The 22,286-nt window shown below is 46.2% G+C and overlaps 1 protein-coding gene and 1 pseudogene across 1 annotated transcript in view; one reads left to right on the forward strand and one right to left on the reverse strand.

Moving 5' to 3' along the window:
- The window catches only part of LOC126404653 (actin filament-associated protein 1-like), a 47,768-nt gene extending 46,487 nt beyond the window's left edge, over nt 1–1,281 (reverse strand). The window contains exon 1 of the mRNA XM_050068031.1: nt 1,273–1,281. Coding sequence (XP_049923988.1) covers nt 1,273–1,281 — 9 coding nt within the window. The remainder of the gene's footprint in view (nt 1–1,272) is intronic.
- A 17,775-nt stretch (nt 1,282–19,056) lies between these two features.
- LOC126404654 (uncharacterized) lies at nt 19,057–20,486 on the forward strand (annotated as a pseudogene).
- Nucleotides 20,487–22,286: the final 1,800 nt, after the last annotated feature.

The following is a 22,286-nucleotide window of genomic DNA, read 5'->3' on the forward strand; positions in this document are numbered from 1 at the left end:
GAGCTTGACCATTTAGAGCTTTATAAGTTAACAGTAGGATTTTAAATTCAATTTTGGATTTTACAGGGAGCCAGTGCAGCAAAGCTAAAACAGGAGAAATATAATCTCGTTTCTTAGTTCCTGTTAGTACACATGCTGCTGCATTCTGAATTAGCTGGAGAGTTTTTCAGGACTTACTAGAGCTACCTGATAATAGAGAGTTACAGTAATCCAGCCTAGAGGTAACAAAAGCGAGGACCAATTTTTCTGCATCTTTTTGGGTCAGGATAGGCCTAATTTTCGCAATATTACGCACTCCACGCCTTCTCTCCTCCCTCTTTCGGGCTTGCGCAGGTAGGAGGGACGGAGGTGGGAAAGAGGAGTAGCTGCGCCAGCGCGCACGGTGTGCCAAACTTACAAAATCCGCCTGGCCACACCCAGTTGGCGAAGCGCAGGTGCGCTGCGCCTCCGCCTCGCCTGGTCTGTGAAACTAGAGGCCCTAGTCTTCAATGACACAGAGGGCAGTATCACACTCCCTGCACTTCCAGGGGGTACACTGGATGATTGTGTAGAGTATGTGTATGTGTATATGTCTATATATTGTTTTACACTGTATTAGATTGTAACATTTTCTGCCTATTTCCATGTCAAGAATTCAAATAAAATGTGTAAAATGGAATAAAAACTATCACGTTATCAGGGGTGTAATAATACATGTATTCCTACTGAACTGTTTGGCTGGCTTTTGGTTCGGTATGCATTACAAACTTAACAAAATGTTGAACTACCGATTACATTTGGAAATTAAAATATACAGCTTAACCTAGGGATGCACGATAATATCAGCACGTCATCTGTATCTGCCGATATTGGCTTTAAAAGGAACTATTAGAATTAAACTTGCACCGATTAATTGGCAGTGCTCAAAATTGGGCCGATTTTCATGTGATCGGCCATGACCTGCGACCAGCCGGTCAGTCTAAAATATGCCGACTTTAAACGCCCGCAAATTCCCAGCGCGCTGCATGATTTACATCGTATAACATCAGCAGCGCACACACGCACATGTGCAACTCACAGCTTGGCCGATGTGAAGAAGGGGACCTCAGGGACACACTGGTTTGGGTAGGACAACTAAATGATTCCAGCCAGAGAATCAGGTTCGAGAGGATACTTTAATTTTCAAGGCAGGAGGTTCACAATAAGTGTGTAGGCTACGTGTGTGGTTCTGAAATAAACAAAAGGAAAAATAGCTTTAGGTTACACTCAATTCTTACAAATATGGCTTCTCACCTTAATCATTCACGAACACACATTAAAAGAGAGAAGGAGAAAGTTGTTAATTATCCGTGTTAAGTTTAACTGCGGAGCTCTCACTGCTGTACAGTGCCACTTGTGACTGACGAGGCGCGTGTCTGCGTGCCGAAGATACGCGTGTCCGCATGCCGAAGATGCGCGTGTCCGTGCGCTTACTGGCGGGCGCGTCCTCAGCGCTAAGGGCTTTCGTACAGGCGACCTACATCATGTCGGCAGTAAGCCTATGTAATTTTTGTCTATTCAAGACCACAAATGCTATACACCAAGAATTATTATTTCATTTATCTATGTTTTTATTTATGTATGCCTTTTTACTTACTTATTTTAATACTGTACCTGAAGTTATATTTGAGCAAAAAGGAAAATGTTTCTTAACCTGTGTCACTGTTTTTGTTTGTTTGTTTGAGATGATTACTGAAAAGCTGGTTGTATCTTGGTTAAAATGTTCTAATAAAGGAAAGATAGAAAATATTGCAATATCTTGTGTGCTGTAAAGTGGTTTGAAAAAAATTAAATTGGAGTCGGCCAAAATCGGGATCGGCCGTCCAAACACTCTGCAAATCAGAAATCAGGATCGGCCCAAAAAATTGTAATCGGTGCAAGTCTAATTAGAAACGACAAACATGCTTTTTCTTAATTTCCACAATGAATGAACATTTCATACATTAAAAAGTATTGTATTTCATGTCTCCAACTACTGGCGGCTGTGCCTCAGAGGTAGAGCGGGTCGTCCACCAATCTAAAGATCAGTGGTTCGATCCCAGGCTCGTCCAGGCTGCATGTCGAAGTATCCTTGAGCAAGATACTGAACCCCAAATTGCTCCCGATGGCTGTACCATCGGTGTGTGAGTGTGTTAAAACTGAGTAGCAGGTGGCACCTTGTATGGTAGCCTCGGCCACCAGTGTATGAATGTGTGTGTGAATGGGTGAATGTGACTCCTAGTGTAAAAAGCGCTTTGAGAAAGCGCTTTGAGAAATATGCAAATATACAAAAAAAAATGTATATATATATATATATATATGTATATATATATATATATATATATATATATATATATATATAGATATATATATATATATATATACATATATACATATATATATACACAAATATTCATTAAATAACATAGAAACATAAAAAAATATAGGCTACAATACACAAGGATGCAAGTGTTGTTTGTCCTGCCACTCTGTGACTGGTAGGAATTAATCAGTGCGACAGCCTGGGGGAAGAAACGGTCTTTGTGACGGGCATATTTGGTGAGCAGTGCTCTGTAGCGCCTACCGGAGGGGAGGAGTTTAAACAGTTTGTGTTCAGGGTGTGAGGGGTCTACAGAGATGTTTCCTGCCCGTTTCCTGACCCTTGACTGGTACAGTTCCTCGATGGAGGGAACATCAGTCCCAATAATCCTTTCTGCACACCTGATTGTCCATTTCAGTCTGTTCCTGTCCAGTTGGTGGCAGATCCAAACCAGATGGTGATGGATGTGCAGAGAACAGACTGGATTATGGCTGTGTAGAACGTGATCGGCAGTTCCTGAGGCAGGTTGAGCTTCCTGAGCTGTCTCAAGAAGTACAGCCTCTGCTGGGCCTTTTTCCGGACAGTGTCTGTGTGGGAGGTCCACTCCATCTTGAGCGGGTTCAGCTCCAGGTGGTTCTGTCCGCACCAGAGGACCAGCTGCTCCACCTCCTGTCTGTATGCAGACTCATCACAATCCCGGATTAAACAGATGACCATGGTGTCGTCCGCAAACTTCCAGAGTTTCACAGAAGGGTCCCCTGAGGTGCAGTCGTTGGTATACAGGGATAAGGGCAGTGGGGAGAGGACACACCCCTGGGGGGCGCCAGTGCTGATGGACAGGGAGCTGGATGTGATGCCCCCCAGCCTCACACGCTGCCTCCTGTCAGTCAAGAAGCTGGTAATCCACTGACAGGTGGAGGCAGGCACCGTGAGCTGGATGAGCTTCTGGTGGAGTATTTCAGGGATGATGGTGTTGAACGCAGAGCTTAAGTCCACAAACAGGATCCTTGTATAAGTTCCTGGGGAGTCGAGGTGGTGCAGGATGTAGTGCAGTCCCATGTTGACTGCATCATCCGCCGACCTGTTCGCCCGGTAGGCACACTGCAGGGGGTCCAGCAGGGGGCCTGTGATGTCATTCAGGTGGCGCAACACCAGTCTTCCAAAGGATTTCATTACCACAGATGTCAGGGTGACGGGCCTGTAGTCATCTAATCCTGTGATGGAAGGCTTCTTGGGGACTGGGATGATGGTGGAGCGTTTGAAGCAGATGATGGTGGAAGAGAGGAGGGTACTCCACACAGCTCCAGCGATCAGTTGAAAATCTGAGTGAAGATAGGGGCCAGCTGGTCAGAGCAGACTCTCAGGCAGGAGGCAGACGTTGTCAGGTCCTGGAGCCTTCCTGGTCCTCTGTCTCTGGAAGAGCCGACACACATCCTCTTCACAGACCTTTAGTGCAGGTGGGGGGTCAGAGGAGAGGGCGGAGGGGGTTGCTGGGGTGCAGGTAATCCCTTTGTGTGGTTGAGAGGTGTGGAAAGGGCCTTTTCAAACCTGCGGTAGAAGCTGTTCAGGTTTTCTGCTCAACGGAGGTTTTCCGCAGGGTGGGGGGATGGTCTCCTGTAGTTGGTAATGTCCTACAGGCCTCTCCAAACTGACGCAGGGTCATTGGCTGAGAAACTGTTTTTTAGCTTCTCACTGTAGCCCCTCTTGACTACCCTGATCTCTTTTGTTAGCTTGTTTCTCGCCTGCTTGTACAAAGCCCAATCCTTGCTCCTGTAGGCCTCCTCCTTGGCCTGGAGCAGCCGCCTGAGTTTTGGTGTGAACCCGGGTTTGTTATATGTGCAGAAGGTCTTCGTCTGCACACGCATATCCTCACAAAAACTGATGTAAGATATCACAGTGTCAGTGAGTTTGTCAAGGTCTGTGGCCTCAGCTTTAAAAACACTCCAATCTGTGCAGTCAAAGCAGGCCTGTAGCTCCAGCTTTGACTCCTCAGTCCACTTCCATACAGTCTTTACTACAGGCTTAGAAGTTTTTGATTTCTGCCTGTAGGTCAGGATGAGATGGAGCAGAGCTCTCTGAGTCAGTGATCAGAGAGCCCCAAAGCTGCACGGGGGACAGAGCGATAGGCGTCCTTTAAAACTGTGAAGCAGTGGTACAGTGTGTTGGAGTCCCTGGTGGGGCATTTTATATGCTGTTTATATCTGGAAAGTTTGTGATAGAGGTTTGCTCTGTTAAAATCCCCTAGGATGATGAGCAGGGAGTCTGGATGTTTTTCTCCACGTCTGTCACCTGGTCAGCCAGGTGTTGTAATGACTTTATGAGTTAGGAGCAGAAACTTGTCCATCTTATTTTCCAGAGAGTGGACATTCGTCAGGTGTATAGACAGGAGCGGAGCATGTTATCCCCATTGCCGTAGCCTAACCAGCGCTCCTGTGCGCTTACCCCGTCTCCATCTCCGGCGAATCCAAAGGAGAGCCGCTCCACCTCCGACCAAAATATCTGCAAAACTTGCTTGGTCATTGAAATCCGCAGAAAATTCAATAGAAAAAATCCCTGGCCTAATCTGTGTTTAATATAATGTTCTCAGTGCTACTGTCCTCAAGAAGACAGCCCACAGAACAGAACAGGCAACATGCTGTCTGCCCCTCCCACCCCCAAACCAGAACATTCTAATCCACTGAGACACACTGGGAGGCAGCTACGCTAAACTAGCTTGATGCAAGATGGTTAGTAACTAGAATATAGAGGCTCATGCACACCTTCAAAAACTTGTAGACAGGTGTGTAGGAGGAAAATGTTCATAGGTGAAGAAAAAGGGAATTCCCGCACACTGTCCTGTCACTTGCAATAAACTAAGTTAAAGTTTGCAAGTAACAGGGCAGTGTGTGGGAATTCCCTTTTAATTCAAAGATGATTAGTAACGCAATTACCAGACCAGAAATTTAAGGTCCTCCGATAACCTACAGGTTTGGTGTATGGAGTCACTTTGGTTCCACTGTGAATTATGAGGGCGATGGTGAGAGAGAGTAGTGGATAAAAAATACACAGAGCCAAAGAATGAGCCACCGCACAGCTACAGACTCTTCAGCAGCTAACCCAGTAGCACTCTAACATGCACGACCCCTGAACTGATGAGCGAGTCGCTGTGAAGCTGCAGGCTCTTGTCAGCAGCTAAGCCAGTAGCACACACAGTCACAGCACACACACCCTTTAAACCAGGGACTGACAGTCGTGGCTATAGCTTCCTGGCCTTCACTTGATAATAGCAGCTAACATTAGCACAAAGCACCCACCCACAGCAGTGAGCAGTAAACTGATGGAGGGCCAGGTGGCTGATTCAGCCAGAAAGACTGAAAGGTTTGTTAGTGACGGCTGAATAGCTTGTGTTTATATGACTGTGGCATTTAACAGAGATGTTTATTCATGTATTTATTAGATTCATCATTTATCTGAAAAAGCTCAGAGAGATTGTGGGACGTATTTTAGGGAAGGGGTTATGTTAAGAATGACTACATTGCGTAATCCAGCAGGCTTTAAGGCCCACCTGAAAAATCCTTCACACAGAAATTATGAAAAACAGTTCAACAGCCTAACTCCACAACTCAGCAGTTTTCAACAAGTATTTTCTAACAAGTATAATGTGTGCAGAAAGAAATCACTGATTTTCTTTTATCCAAGCTTTAACAAGCTCATTTCAGCCAGACTGTAATTCCTGATTTGTATATAAAAAAAGTCCATATTATGTTAGTATTCATACATTTAAAATGTTAAAAATCAAGGAAATTTCTTGCGTATTTCTACTTTTTTGCTGTCTCGAAAACATACCACACCAAGACATCATTGTATCATATTGATATGATACAATACGATACAATATACTTTATTGTCCCCATAGGGAAATTTGTCTCGGACTCAGGAGCTGCACAAGTATTGCTGCCTTACAATAATAGTCCAGAAGAAATGATGCATACACCATAAAAGCATAACAGTATTGCACATCAGCCATTCATGTATTGCACATAACACCAGTACACAACAGAGCACCATAAGCAAAGCACAACACAGCCCCTATGCATCAAGCAACATTATTTGTAATCTTAACTGACGTTGGCACAAATACATTTTTAAAACAGTTCAGTTTAAATTTGGATATGTATCACTGTATCTGTATCATTTGCTGGAGTGTAAAAGCTCTTACTCAGTGTGGAGAAGATGGGAAGAGTCAGACAGTATTCTCTGTGCTTGTCTGAGAACAGACTGCTCATACAGTACGGCATACATTTTAGGACATCCTCAGGGGTCAGGCTTCAGTGTCAGACTTTAGATGAAAAGGCATAAGGTCTCAGGAAAACTTATGTCAGATGTCACACTAACGGCCTCAGAAAAAGTCGTCAGACAAAACGGCCTCAGAAAAAAAGTCATCGGACCAAAAGGCGTCAGAAAAAAAGTCATCGGACCAAAAGGCATCAGAAAAAAGTCGTCAGACTAAACGGCCTCGGAAAAAAAGTCATCGGACTAAAAGGCATCAGAAAAAAAGACCTCAGACCAAAAGGCCTCAGAAAAAAAGACGTCAGACCAAAAGGCATCAGAAAAAATGTCACCGGACCAAAAGGCATCAGAAAAAAAGTCGTCAGACTAAACGGCCTCAGACAAATCAGTCTCATATAAAAACGGACTATTTATATATATATTTATATATAAAATCATTAAAAATTCAACATCCCCCTCTAAACTTTTGGGATATTGGGTGTGTCCTGTACGCACACCGCTTCAGTAGCCTATGTGCCGAAGCGGTGTGCGTACGGGCGTCTTATTTTATATTTGTTTATTGTCCTAACGTAGACGGATTCACTACGAACTGTACGTTTTATGAGCAGCAACAGCAGCAGGTCAGAGGAGCCAACTAACTAACTTACCAGTTAACAGTGAGTCATTACGTTTGCTTTTGTGAAGTAACTGACACATGCTGAGAGAACGACGAGCAACATTTGTTTGTAGAGGGAGGTTGTTGTTGTTGTTATTGTTGTTGTTGTTGTGGCGGCGGCGATATAGCTAGAGATGTTATTCAGAGGATACGCTGAGTTTTTTTTTCATATTCCCCGTTCATTCGACTCGAGTGTTATAATGATGGGGGAAACCCTGCCTTCACCTCCCAAATGACAGCTGTAGTTTTAAAGCTTTGATCTGGGCTTTTAGGCGAGGGATCCTCCAGACAGGGACTGTTTTCAGTGACAGAAATACAGCGGCGAGAAAAAAAAAAAAAAAAAAAAAAACAGCGGCGAGAGCTGGATACTGATCATAATCACCCAAAACTTGTAGTTTGACAACGTCTCTTATGTTAATGATCAGTGAGATGACCTAAGTATTCGTGGGTTGATAGATGGGGAAATTAACAGTCCTTATTGCTGCTCTGTACAGTGTCCGGTCGTGTCGTTGAACCGCTGTTTTGCCCTCCAGCTGCGCGGGTCACATCACTGAAAACTATGAATGATCTTTGTGATCTCCGAACAGTTTATCCATAAATTTGTTGATATTTCCTTTAAAACCAATGCCAGTATTGGTGAAAACTCCGTATTTCTTACGCTAGGAGCATGGCCGCTGTTATGCCGAGATCTGCATGCCTGCCGAGAACTGCATGCACCTCGCGGGAGCGCGCGCACAGCTGAAAGGAAAGCTACCGTCTTGATTTTTAAGGAAATGTACTGTTTAAAAACAAAATAATCTTCTTTGTCAGGTTCATCAGTGATGATCACTGATCTGAAGTCTAGTTTTTTAACGTTTAGCGCCATCAATGTTTTATTAGAATCGGTAAAGTAGTGTTTCCTCGATTGGTCTGAATAGTCTGCTTGATTAATCTCTCATTATTTCTTAATGCCAACTCTTCACTATTTTGTGTGTGGCTGCGTTTTTAAGCATGGGATTTCAGATAGCTCTACGAAAACAAGGTTTTTAAATGCGGAAAATTAATGTAGGGAGTCATTCGCACTGTCAAGGCCCATCAAACAAAGTACGCTACGTGCTGATAAAGCCATGATGGTGTTCCTATCAAACTCTGATTTGAAGTTTCATGAGGGTGTTAAGGGGTGTGTGCATTTTTCGACAGAACTGATTGCTGCTGCCGAATAATGCATCCCCTGTTATTTATGCTTAGGTCATTATTAAATGAATGAAATTCACACTGTTGAGCCAAAAGGACCCAGAATAACGTGTTTTGATGACGTCATTTATTACCGCTTTAGATAGATAAATAAATTACTAGTCTGCACCCATGGTCTGCAGACTGTTAATCAAAGTTTGAAGAAATAAAAATAGTCCGTTTTTATATGAGACTGATATTTCTGAGGCCGTTTAGTCTGACGTCTTTTTTTCTGATGCCTTTTGGTCTGACAACTTTTTTTCTGACGCCTTTTGATCTGACGTCTTTTTTTCTGATGCCTTTTGGTCCGATGACTTTTTTTCCGAGGCCGTTTAGTCTGACGACTTTTTTTCTGATGCCTTTTTTGCGCTGACGACTTTTTTTCTGATGCCTTTTGGTCTGACCTCTTTTTTCTGACGCCTTTTGGTCCGATGAATTTTTCTGAGGCCGTTTAGTGTGACGTCTGACAGAGGTTTTCCTGAGACCTTATGCCTTTTCATCTAAGGTCTGACGCTGAAGCCTGACACCTGAGGATGTCCTAAAATGTTTGCCGTAGTGTCTGGGGAGATTGGTATTCCTTCCTCCCCATGACCTTCATGGCTGTCTGAGCCAGATGAGCAAGTTTGAATTTGTATCCGCAGTCACACTCTCAAACCATGCTGACAAACCATACCTGACAACACTCTCTAGAACAGCCTGATAAATAAAAACATGATCCTCTGATCCACCCCAAACACTCAAAGTCTTCTGAAGATATAAAACCTTTGCTGTAGCCGAGAATACACACTGCCAACATGGACCCTTCAGCTAGGGCTACTGTTAAGTTGGACAACCGAGGTACTCGGTAGAAGCACACCAGATTTGTTTGTTCATCATGTATGATGACTGGGCTATGATCCCCCACTGACCTGGGGTCCAAAGTCATCTTCTCAGTTTTACTGGTGTTAAAACCAAGTAGTTGGCATCACACCACTGCACAAACCAATGTTTATTTCATCAAAATAGGCTGAGGGACATTTGTCCTTGTGCAGAAGACTGAGAATGGCAGTGTAATCTGAAAATTAAAAAAAATTGAGAGTTGCCAGATTTGCTTTTCTTACAGTCATTAGTGTATAGTGCAAAGAGGACTGGTGAACTGCCCCTGTGGCAGTTAACGGGAGGTCAAGTTGAGGTCTGGAAGACTCAGAAAACTTTCTGACACTTCTGTATTACTTTGGTGCATGAAAGTTAGCAGCTAGATAGCGAGATAACGAGCTAAGCTAACAAGCCAGAAAAACAATGATACATGCTAATTAGTGCTAACATATAAATAAAATGATTACAGAATGTCACTTACCAAAAAACTGGACCACTGGTGTCTTGGAAGGTCAGTTGGTACAATTATCTGCACAGCAAGCCATATTATTTGTACGTTATTTGTACAAAAAAAAATCGGCACCCTTAACTATGCAGAACTTTAAGCCTTAATAACATTTAAACGGGAAAATTCACCCCCCGTACAGTTGTCATGAATGATGAAATGAGCCAAAGAGACCAAAACCGTTTTTTGCACCAGGCTGTGAACATGTTTATTTCAGCTGTAAAGTTGGGCATTTTAAAGGGCCAGTGTGTAATATTTGGCATAGTTTACTGTCAATCTGAATCTGAATCTGAATATTCTACCCATTAATATGTTTATATAAGTGTATAATCGCTATAAAATAAAATTCGTTTTGGTTTTCGTAGCCTTATAATTATGCTTTTATATATATATATATAGCAAGGGCCTTGCTTTAGAGAGGTCGCCATCTTGCGCCGCCATGTATGTACGGCAGACCGAGCGGACAATCCAGCCAGCCAGAGAACGCGTTTCGCGTGTATAAATGAACCAACGAAGACAGCGGAAGGAAGGAAGAAGGAGGAGGAAACAGCAGAGAGTGTTAGTAGTTCGTCGATAGAGAGTAGTGAAAAGTTTTTTTAGTTATAAAGTTTGCGAATGGACCACACTTACCACGCAACAGGAGAGAATGAACCCGAACCGTCATCTGCGAGGAAAAGAAGACGCAACTTCACTCCTTGTGATGCACTCTCTGCGGCGCTTTTCCTCCTGATGATATATCTCCCCAACGATGGTAGCAGTAGCACCGAATCCCATTCTGTGCATTCAGCCTCTCTTCTCGCCCGCTCAGCATCAAACACATGGAGTTCCTCATCTGTATGCTCTCCGGCTCAAACAGGTATGGCTCTGGGTCTGTGTCCGCTACAAGAAACTTCAAAATCGCGTTCAAAGTCGTCCATTGCAGCTACTATAGTCTGGAGATATTGCTAGGCTAAATAAACAGCTGAGCTCTGTTTACCGGCTACGCTGTCAGTCAGTGTGCGGGCTGGAGATTGGTGGAGCAGAGAGGGGAGGGGGGTCCCCACTCGATATGGTAAACGAGTATGTGTGTACGGAGTGTGTGTGTTACGCCAGAAGAATCAGAGTTTGGGAAGGAGTCTTTTACCCCCTGGAGTGTTACCGGAGTTTTTGGAGTGCTCAAATAAACTGGCCTTTTTCCCGAACGCTCCTCTGGTCTCCTGCTCGTGAGGGATTCATTACAATATCGTAACATGGTTTAGATTTCTAAATAAATATTCACCTCGTCGCTAGATAGACCTACTCCTGAAAAACTCGTGCGCAAGGCTTTTTGTCCCTACGAGGCCACCGTCATTTACCCGATGGGAGGGGTGAGCGAGTGAGCCCTGCAATCTAGAATTTGACCACTGACGTCACTGTTTTCAAACCATTTTACACACTGGCCCTTTAACATGGGAGTCTATGGGCATTTGCAACCAGCCCCAGGTGGCCAGTCAATGAACTGCACTTTTTGGCACTTGCGCATTGGCTTCACTCGTCAGCCCTGGAGGTTGCTACTTGGCTGAGACATGGTACTGCCTCTTTCTAACTGAGCAGAGATGGGTGTGGACGTGTGTTGACACAGTGCAAGCAGTTGACATGAGTAAGTAAAATGTCTGTGTGCTTACAGTGATTAACTACAGCTTTCTAAAGTTCTGATACTGACTATAAGAGTTATTATGTCCTCACCCAGATTCACCAACCCAGAAAGACCTGTGATAATTACAATCCTTCCGCCATTTGTTGAAGGAAAAGTCTCCGTGAGTGACTGAGATGTTGATGTGTTTGCTAATGTGAAGCTAATGAACTGTAATCACGGTGAAATTACATGAAATCATGATAGCCGCACTAGCATTAAATTACAAATAAGTCATCAACCATCTATATGTGTTTAAAATAGCTGCTGAAATTAGCAAGGATTCTTTTTTAATATTCTTTTTAGGGCATTTTAGCCTTTAATTGACAGTAAAGTTAACAGGACAGTTAAGCGTGAAAAAGGGAGAGACAGAGGGAGTGACATGCAGCAGGGGGCCATAGGTTGGAGTCAAACCTGGGCCGCTGCGGCAAAAGCCTTGTACTTGAAGCGTCTGCTCTGTCCATTAAGCCACCACCCGGTTAGCAAAATTCTGTTGGCTAAAGTTCACATGTGGTCTTGACAAACTGTTAGGTAAAAGCTGATATTCCCCGAGATGAGCTCTCATTGTTTTCCTTTTGTGCAACAAGTAATATCATTCAGTACGCTACAAAATCAAATGTTGAGATGACTTACTGTACACATGTGATAAGGCATCCCCTGTCTTGTGTGTGCACCCTCTTTTTGCTGCAGTCAGATCACCTGTATCTTACCCGGATACAGCAATGCTATTTTCTGATTGGCTGATAGGTTAGCTGTATGTTATTTTTTGATTGGCTGTTGTGTAGCTGTGTCTTATTTTTATTGGCTGGAGCGTGGCAAACACTTGTTGAGCGCTCCGGTACCCACAGCGTCTTGCAACACGTCCCACTATACAGTGATGTAACTTCGTGGGTGTTATCATAATTTTTTATGCATGAGAAATACCAGGTGTGGCGAGTGAGAGTGTGAAAAGGTTAAAATGCGTGTGTCACACTCTCAAAGCGTGAGACTTGAGAGCCCTGCATGTGTGTGTCTTTCGGATCTGTGTGTTAATGACAAAAAGAGTGAAAAAATTTAATTTCCCCTCAGGGGGATTAATAAAGTATATAAAATATAAAAATATAAAGTTTTTACAAAAGCTATACTTAACCTTGTGTGAAAATGACCATGTGAAAAGTTAATGCAGAATTTAATAGACCCTTTTAGGGCAGATGTCACAATGTCGTCAGTTTGTTAGCTGGAGGCAAAACACGACTCACCACCACAGGGCTGTAGGCTACATAGGAGTCTTAAAATGTCGTTTTGTCGTGTTATTGGGAACCAGAATAGTAGGAGTCATGGTAAATTTTAGCACATACCACCTGACACTGCCCGTCAACAAAAACAAAGACAGCTATGGTTAAATGAGATAAGACGAAAGGACTGGACGGAGGCGATCATCAAAAATGCTCACATGTGCAGGGCACACTTCATATCAGGTTAGGGAAAAAGTATTTCCTGTTGTAGGGATGAATAACGTCACGTGTATTAAGGGTTATCATGTCCACATAATCAGAAATTGGGGAGGTATTAAGAGGAATATTGGATTTCTCCGTAATGCTAACTTTTTAGTGCATTAGCTAACGTTAGCTCGATAGCAAAACAAACTGGAGGAAACCGTTGAAGTGCCGTCATAGTAATCAACCACAAAGTCAGCCGTCCCACCTTTAGCAATCCTGTCAAATCAGCCATCCACTGTATGAGAGCATACAGGTCGGCCAGTCTGGTCGCTTTGGTCAGTGTTTACTTATTCAAGTAACACTGGCGGCCCTGGAGAGTGAGTGACCTGACATGGTGCGCTGGTAAATTCAGTCTGACACTCTACACTAAAATGAGAGCCCTGTTGGTCAAAGAAACAGAGCTTCATATTTCTATATGAATTAACGAGCAGTTAATTTAATCACACGTTCACTCTGCTCAGTGCTCTGCTGCTCCATCTCCACAGACAGAGTGCGGTGCTCTGGATAACCGAACACTACATTCAGACAGTGCTCTGAATTTACGAACAGTACAGTTTGCTCCAGCGTGCGCTCCGGCACTTAAATAAGTATTTCTGAATGCACCACTTGTATCATCTCCTACCATTGTCTAAAACAAGCCAAAATAACTCCCTAGCTAGCACTAGCTAATGTCTGTGGAGAATTGTTTTGCATCCAGATAAGCCCCGCCCACCAAAAAACGTCATACTGTTTACTAACAGTAAAAGGGCCTATATGTTTTACAAGACATAAGGGCATGTATTCAGAGGAAAAAGTGGCCGTTTTGAGCAAAGCTCCTAAAAATGCTTTTTTTCGAACATCGCGTCATATTACGTAATGGGAGGGAGTTGGTCTCCTCAGCTCTGCCTCAGCCTAGTGCGCAGTAGTAGGCGGTAGTGAGTCTGAGCTGTCGTGGTCGCATTTATTTATCATCATCATGGTAAATTATTGTGTTTGTGCTGGTTGCACAAACTCCAACCTGTCAGGACATCGGGTCCACCGTTTTCCTAACAGGAAAAGGAACGGTACTATCTTTCGTGCCTGGGTGCTTTTTGTGCAGGTGAAGAGAAGAGACTTCACTTCGGCATCTGTTACGAAAAACGTGGTCGTATGTGGTGCTTATTTTAGTTAGGAGGATTATCATCCCAGCGATATGATGGAGTTTAGGATGGAATGCCGATGCCAGGAGCGGGTGAGACTCAATGCTGGCGCGGTTCCTTCAGTGCACAGAGGCTTTATCAAGTCCACCATCAGCAGCAGCTTCTGGCCGGCATAATGGCCACGGATCCGTCAGAGATTCAGCTAGACGAAAACGTGAGCTGTGCACCGTAAGTATTGTTTTCTAACGTTTGCTAACTTCCACATTAGTCATAATAATGATTTTAAATAATGAGACTCAACATGTGATACGTGTTGATTGTTGTAAGGCAACTTAGCTAGCTTGTAAATCTGTTAGCTAGCATTAGCAATGCATTTTGTTAATATAGTGTACTGTTTACTTATGAGAAGGCATACTTGGTAACCTCAGTTTGCTAACATTAGAACCCTGAAGTCTAGTTACAGCTTGGTGACTTTGTTTGCACATCTAGTACATTTGTAATTTATTTTCATGTGGTGTAATGTTGGTGTGTTATAAGGATGTGGGAGATACTACAGATGCACCTACAGCCAGTGCTGCAGTGCATGTAGACCCAGAGGAAGAGGCCTTCTCCACTGGTTCCTCAACCATCTGTGTTTCACTTTGGCTCACAGTGTAATCTCAAGCCGTTACATCGTTCATCAGGTAGTGTAACATTACTCGTATATCTAGAATTAGCTGTGCATGCCACACAGCTATTTACATAATGTAGGAGGGCAAAATATTAGAAAGACCTCTTAGTATGATGCAGGCTGGTACAACTCCAACACTATGACCTCCATAATTAACATATAATTGAACTAACACAGCTCAGACCGAATGTCAACAAACATTGAACATTATAAGCTTCATGAATGCAGATTTTGTGACAGAGCTGTTGTATTAGATGGCATTAGATTGTACAGGTGTACCTATTAAAGTGGACACTGAATGTATAATGTTGCACAATTATATAAGGTAAACCTCTTTTTTTATCCTGTCCAGGTACAGCCCAAGATGGTTAGTGTGGGGACTCAGACAGAAAGGTTTGAGAAACGAACATCAACTCCACTGGCCAGTACTGTACACAGCAATGATGAATCCTCCTCTGTTTTCATGGATGAAGCTGGTGATATGTCATGGATCCCAGAGGAGGAAATGAGTGAGTCATCTGACGAGGAACTGTCAAAAGAGCCACCTCAAGAACCTCCCCATGACCTCAAGTAAGACTTCTTCTTTTAATTTAGATTAGATAGATTATGTGTCACCAAATTGTGTCATAGTCAGAAATAATAACTTTTTCTTTTTTCAGTGCTGCTGACAAGTTCATTGTGTGCCAAGGCCAGCTGATGTCCTTGTTTAACATTTGCCCTGCCTGTTGTGGAGAAACCCAGGGAAACATAGAGCAGCAGGAGGGAACTTTAGGATATTTGTGAATTCTGATAGAAAAAGGAAGTTCATAACCTGTATGTTAATTCTTATTGATTTTGTTTGTTTGTTTGTTTGTTTGTTTTGATCTATTTATATACTTTATTATTTTTATGGTATATAGGCCTACTGGTAATTTTTTGCCTGTCATATACATCTCTTGGGTCTGTGCAACATGTGGGCATGAGCGTTATTGGCAGAACCAGCCAATGCTGCACCGAAACATGCCTGCCTGCAACCTCTTATTGAGTGGTGCCATCCACTTTTCGGGTTGCATGGCTACCCAGACCATAAGAATGCTGAAGCTGTTTGGGCTTCAGTGCATCAGTGCCAGCACCTTCTTCAACGACTGTACACAATTCCTACCATCGTGCAGGCTTGGCAGAATGAACAGGCAGGGATCGTCAGAGATTTGAATGAGATAGGGGGTGGGCTGATCCTCTCTGGTGACTGCAGGTAGTACACTTCGACTTGTATCGTTGATATAGAAAACAGGTCAAAACAACATGATATAGTTTAATGTATCACTTTTTGTGCTTTAATGTCTGACCACAGATGTAAATAAGCTATATAGCTAACTCTGGCCCAACATTTGTGTTGTGCATGGCCCCTGTTCAATAAACTAATTAAACTGTTTTTGACATCGATAGGTCAGACTCTCCAGGCCAATGTGCCAAATATGGCACCTACTCTTTGATTGAGGACAGAATTAACAAGGTTTTGGATCTTCAACTTGTCCAGGTAAGTTAACGTTATCAGACACACAAATCAGTTGTCTCATAACACCAGTGACATGACCGAATGTTTTTTACAGAGCTCAGAGGTCCCAAGTAGCACCTGGTGTGAGGTAGAAGGTCTGAAGCGCAGCATAGAATTTCTTAAGGAGCAACAGATGCAAGTGTCAGTCCTCATCACAGAAATCGGCAGGTAAAGACACGCAACAACATTTCCTTATCATTTCAGAAGCTGCTTCTCCACCGGAAACCAATTATCTCTAATTCTTCAAGACACACCGGCCTGCCCGGCCCCGCCCACAAGGTGCGACTATAAAGCACCTGTGGAGGCGTGAACCCAGTGATTGTTTGATCTCCACCTGATCGTCAGTGTGTGTCAGTGTGTTAAGCAAGTTGTGTGCAAGAGTGTGAAAGAAAGCAGACTTGGGGTCCAGAAGTACCTGCATAGGTTGAGGATCTGTCAGCTGGCAGCCCTCGGAACGTCACTTTCTCTCTGTTTCCTCTGTTGCTGTTTCTCGTTGGTGCAGTCCCAGTCTGTACGTATTCCTCACCCTCACGGGAGGTTCCACGTCAGCTGGTCTGTACAACAGCTGGTCTATAAGTATTGCTTGGTTTGCCCGAGCTTCCGCTTATAGCTGGCTACGAACGCTCCGGCGTTGGATAAGAGTCGTGCCATAGTATTGGTTGGTCTGCCCAAGCTTCCGTTACTGGCCGGCTCTAGACGCTCCGTGAAAGCCGCGTCCGTAGTATTGTTTGGTTCGCCCAAGGTTCCGCTACTGGCCGGCTGCTGAAGCTCCACGACAGCCGCATCCATAGTATTGTTTGGTTCACCCAAGCTTCCGCTATTGACCGGTTGACACGTGGGGAGGCGTGTCTCTCCTCTCCATCTCGCTCTCACACTCTCTCTCTCTCTCTGGGCCGTCAGTGGTGCTCTGCTGACACCTAGTGGTGCCAAAAAAAAAAAAGAGAGAGAGAGAGAAAAAAAAAAAAAAAAGTTAAAAAAAAAAGAAAAAAAAAAACGGTGTATACACTTCCCCCCACGAGACAGCCTGTAGTATACAGGATTAGATAAATAAACCAAAGGGCTTTGAAGGAGTGCATGGCCAGTATGGATGCACATAAGTGCGTGGGTTGTGGGGTTGCTATGCCCATGGAGGACGGGCACGACAGGTGCATGTCATGTCTGGGTCTTGACCATGCTAGGGTGGCCAGAGAGAGTCCCTCTACATATATGGACTGTTTTATTATGCCTGCACGCACAAGAGAGGCCCGCTTCCGTTTCTTTGAAAGGGTGAAGTGATCGGCCCCCACTCCTTTAGGGGGCCCCCAGGCAAAAGTAAATAGGATGGCAGTGGCTGTCCAAGAGAGAGGAACGGGTTCAGGCGGTCATAGAGGGCAGTTCTGTGCTACTCCCCCGTTGACCAGCCAGCAGTGTAGGCTGCCCCCCCTGGGGTGGGAGGAAGATTATAATGTCTATGAGGAGGGGGAGGATGATGTTGGTGAGGTGGACGTTGTGGGAGATGTGTCCTCGGAGGAGTCCAATTACTCGTATGAACATAATACGGCTGCTCGTACTGCTCAGGATGAAAGAGTCAGCCGCTTTGACGATGTGATGGCCAGGGCTATCAAGGTTCTGGGAGTTGCTCTCTCTCAGAAGCCTGATGAGTCATTGTCCCTGTTTGATGATGATGACGTACCCGCCACATCGGCTCATATTCCCCTGCTGCCAGACTTTAAAGCGGTGGTAAACAAGCAGTTCGAGAAGGCGGGAAAATATTACAAATGGTCGTCCAAGAATAGAATGATGACCAACATGCAAGACAAGGAGCAGATTGCTTGTGGGGACCTCCCCCCAGTGGATTAGGCCCTTGTTCACATGATCACTCCCTCAGCCCCTATGTAAGGGCAGGCTAAGTGCTCGAGCAAGAACTGTCGTGCTATGGACAAATTGCTTGGGTACACACACAAGGCTGTGGCAAATCAAGCCAAGCTCGCTAATACAGCGGCCATTTTGTCCTGTTATGTGCCCATCTGTCCCATCGGTTAAAGGATGGCACTGGAGGCCCCGACTTGGCAGAAGAGCTCATTGCAGCTTCCACGTTCTTGGCAGCGACGGCCAAAGAGCAGGGTACCGCTGTAGGCAGGTCTCTGTCTTCCCTGTGGGTGGCTAGAGGCCACCTGTATCTGTCCCAGTCACAGCTGCCACAGGCAGATCGTGAGGGGCTGCTGAAGTTGCCTTTGGACCCCTCAGCCATGTTTGGGCCCAAGCTGATTAAACAGGCCCAGGAAAACCGTAAATGTGCACGAGAGTTGTCAACAGGGTTCTTGCGTAGCAGGGGTAGGCAGCAGAGTGGGAGGCCTCCAGGCCAGACCAGGCATTTTGGGGACAAGGGGATCTCAGGCCCCAGCTGGAGGCTTTTCGTAAGCAGAAGAGCAAGGCCAAGGGCCAGCAGGGATGGGGCAAGGCCAGACGTGGTTTTAAGAAGCCCCAGGAGTCCTCTAAGGGCCCCCCTGCTTTCTGACTACACCGGGTGCCAGGCCAGCCAGGACACCTTGTCAGCCCATCACGAGGCCTGGTTGGCACTGGGGGCGGATCCTTGGGTGGTGTCCACCATGACTCAGGGCTACCACCTGCAATTTGCTCGCAAGCCTCCTGTGACAGTGGTGTCCACCTTTACTATAGTGGCGGACCCTCAACAGGTGGAAGCCCTGCGGAACGAGCTCACTACTCTCCTAGAGAAGAGGCCATAAGAGAGGTGGAACCCGGGAACCGTCAAGCAGGATTTTTCTCCCGCTACTTTCTGACTCCAAAGCGGGATGGGGGGATTCGGGTTCGAGGGCAGGATTTTCGAATTTCGGGTTCTGCCTTTCGGCATTTCACTGGCTCCCCGGACATTCACCCGTTGTATGGATGCAGTCCTGGCCCCCCTCAGGTGTCAGGGTCTGAGGATTTTCAATTACCTCGACGACTGGCTGATTTGTGCGGAGTCAGAAGCCTTATGTCAACAGCATGTTACCATGATCTTGGCCCACATACAGAACCTGGGGTTGCATCTGAACAACAAGAAGAGCCGTCTTCAGCCTTCCCAGGTGACAACCTTTCTGGGCATGATTTTGGACTCCAGGAGTTGCACAGTTGTGCTGACTCCAGAGAGACAGCAGTCCCTCAACACTTGCCTCAGTCATTTTCAGCTGCAGTCCCAGGTCAAGTGGGGCTCTGCATGCGGCTACATGGCTTGATGTCTGCCATGGTGCAGGTAGTTCCTCTTGTCCTACTGCACATGTGACCAGTCCAACGGTGCCTGTTGGGCTTGGGTCTGAGTCCACAGGGACCCTATCATGCCAAGGTGGTGGTATCCATGGGCCTCTACAGGGCCCTCAGCTGGTGGAGAACCCCGACCAATACAGGCTCGGGCAGTGTGCTAGGACCAGTGATCTATCGCCAATTGGTATTCACAGATGCATCCCAGGATGGATGGGGTGCAGTTCACGAAGGCTGTGGGATAAACGGTCACTGGGAAGACAAATGGCGGCCCCAGCATATAAATATCCTGGAACTGAGGGCAGTGTTTTTGGCACTCCGACAGTTCTTGCCAAGGCTGAGAGGTCACCATGTGATCGTCAGGACCGACAGCACCACAGCGGCATCATACATCAACAGGCAGGGGGGCTTGGCCTCCCCAGTCCTGTGCAAGCTTGCAACTCAACTGTGGCTGTGGGCCCACCCTCACTTTTGCTCTCTCAGGGCCGTTCTTGTGCCGGGACCAATGAATACGGCAGCAGACATCATGTCAAGAGGGGGCCCGAACCCGGGGGAATGGAGGCTCCATCCCCAGGTGGTCGAGCAGATCTGGAGTCGCTTCGGCAGAGCAGAGGTAGACTTATTCGCCACCAGGGAGTCGACGCATTGTCGCCTGTTCTTCTCCCTCAGGAACGACTACCCTCCTCTGGGATGGGATGCTATGGCTCACCCTTGGCCTCAGGGTCAGCTGTATGCTTTTCCCCCCTTCACTCTTCTCCAGGCCCTTCTACAGAGGGTTCAGGTGGAGGGGGTGAGTCTGATCCTGGTAGCTCCTCTGTGGCCCCACATGCCGTGGTTCTCAATGATCCCGCCTCTGCTGGACGGGATGCCATGGCAGCTTCCGGTGCGGCGGGACCTTCTGTCTCAGGCGAGCGGGACACTGTTCCACTCTTTCCCAGCAGGGCACAGGTTGATGGCCTGGCCCCTGAGAGGGACAGGCTCCTAGCGTTAGGTTTTCCAGGACCCGTGGTGCGGACTATGCAGGCAGCCCGGGCACTGTCGACAAGAACCGCCTACTCGTATCGCTGGAGACTGTTTGTTAACTGGTGCAGGTCTCGTAATGTGGACCCATCCTCGGTTGGTGTGCAATTTATCTTGCAGTTCTTGCAGTCCCTGCTGGAAACAGGCAAGGCAGCAGTTACCCTGCGTGGCATGGGGGCAGTGATTAAGGCGGTCCGTATTGGGGTAGGAGCACTGAGTGAGGAGGACTGTGGATTGATTTCCAGGTTCCTAAAAGGGGCCCGGCGTCTTACGACACGTGGGCCTGGGCCATCGGTTCCCCCATGGGACCTGGATTTGGTCCTGAGGGCCCTTCAGCGCCCTCCTTTCGAGCCTCTGGGGACCATAGACCTGAAATGGCTTTCCCTCAAGACAGTATTCCTGTTAGCCATGGCTTCAGCCAGGAGGACTGGTGAACTTCAGGCACTGTCAGTGCACAAGGACTGTTGCAGGTTCTTGCCGGAGGGATCCGGAGTGGTTCTTCGCCCCAATCCATTGTTCCTGCTGAAGGTGCTGTCTAATGTCCACCTGTCACAGTCAGTTGACCTTAGGGCACTCTCGGATGGGGAGGGCCAAGAGTCTTTGCTGTGCCCAGTCAGGGCACTGTCGGAGTACATTCAGTGCACTCAGGGGATTAGATCCTCTGATCAGTTGTTTGTGTGCTTCAGCCCCAGCAAAAGGGGTAGGCCCCTGTCCAAGTCCAGGCTGTCCCACTGGGTGGTTGACACTATACGGGAAGCGTATGTGCTGGAAGGTGTACCCGCGCCCCCATTAGTTCGGGCACACTCCACACAGAGTGTGTCTATCTCATGGGCTTTGTGGCGGGGCACATCTCTTACCACCATTTGTGCAGCAGCTACCTGGTCGGCACCATCAACCTTCACCAGGTTTTATCGCCTGAATGTGGCTGCTAGCCCCTCCCAGGTTTTATCGCCTGAATGTGGCTGCTAGCCCCTCCTTGGGGGAACGGGTGCTGGGGGCCGCTCAGTCGTAGCCTTGTGTGAAGTCTCCAGCTCAGCGTCTTGCGGGCTGGTTGGAAGGAGGCGGGATGCTCTGTGTAGCCTCTAGATATGTTGGTTGGCCCTAGCGTCTGCAGGGCCTTGGGTTGGTTCAGTGCCTTGCGGACCACCTTATGTAGCCGTTCCACCCTTTGGGTATGCCCTAGCGTCTTGCGGGGCATGACCCAACTGGTGTGTAAATAGTGTATATTTGTATATAGTTCGTTTGTTACACACTGGGTGTTGGGTGTGGGGTGCACGTCTCCTCATGGGGTGTCTTAAAGAGGCTCCCCTACCAATTAGAGATAATTGGTTTCCGGTGGAGAAGCAGGTTCTGAAACGATAGGGAACGTTACGGTTACACACAGTGTAACCATGGTTCCCTGAGTGAAGAAGCTGCTTCTCCAGCCTCTAGGCTGCTCAGAGACCGGTTTCGATCAAACTATCACTGGGTTCACGCCTCCACAGGTGCTTTATAGTCGCACCTTGTGGGCGGGGCCGGGCAGGCTGGTGTGTCTTAAAGACTTAAATCCATCCCTCGGTGAGATCACTCCCCTACCAATTAGAGATAATTGGTTTCCAGTGGAGAAGCAGCTTCTTCACTCAGGGAACCATGGTTACACTGTGTGTAACCGTAATGATATGTACACACACAAAATCTTGGCACTGACAATATTTACAGCTAAAACTACATTTTCTTATGATTAATGTGTCCCACGCTTTAGGTTGCTAAGTGGGTGCGGGAGGAG

Source organism: Epinephelus moara, chromosome 17, assembly GCF_006386435.1.
Source record: "Epinephelus moara isolate mb chromosome 17, YSFRI_EMoa_1.0, whole genome shotgun sequence".
NCBI classification, from domain to species: Eukaryota; Metazoa; Chordata; class Actinopteri; order Perciformes; family Serranidae; genus Epinephelus; species Epinephelus moara.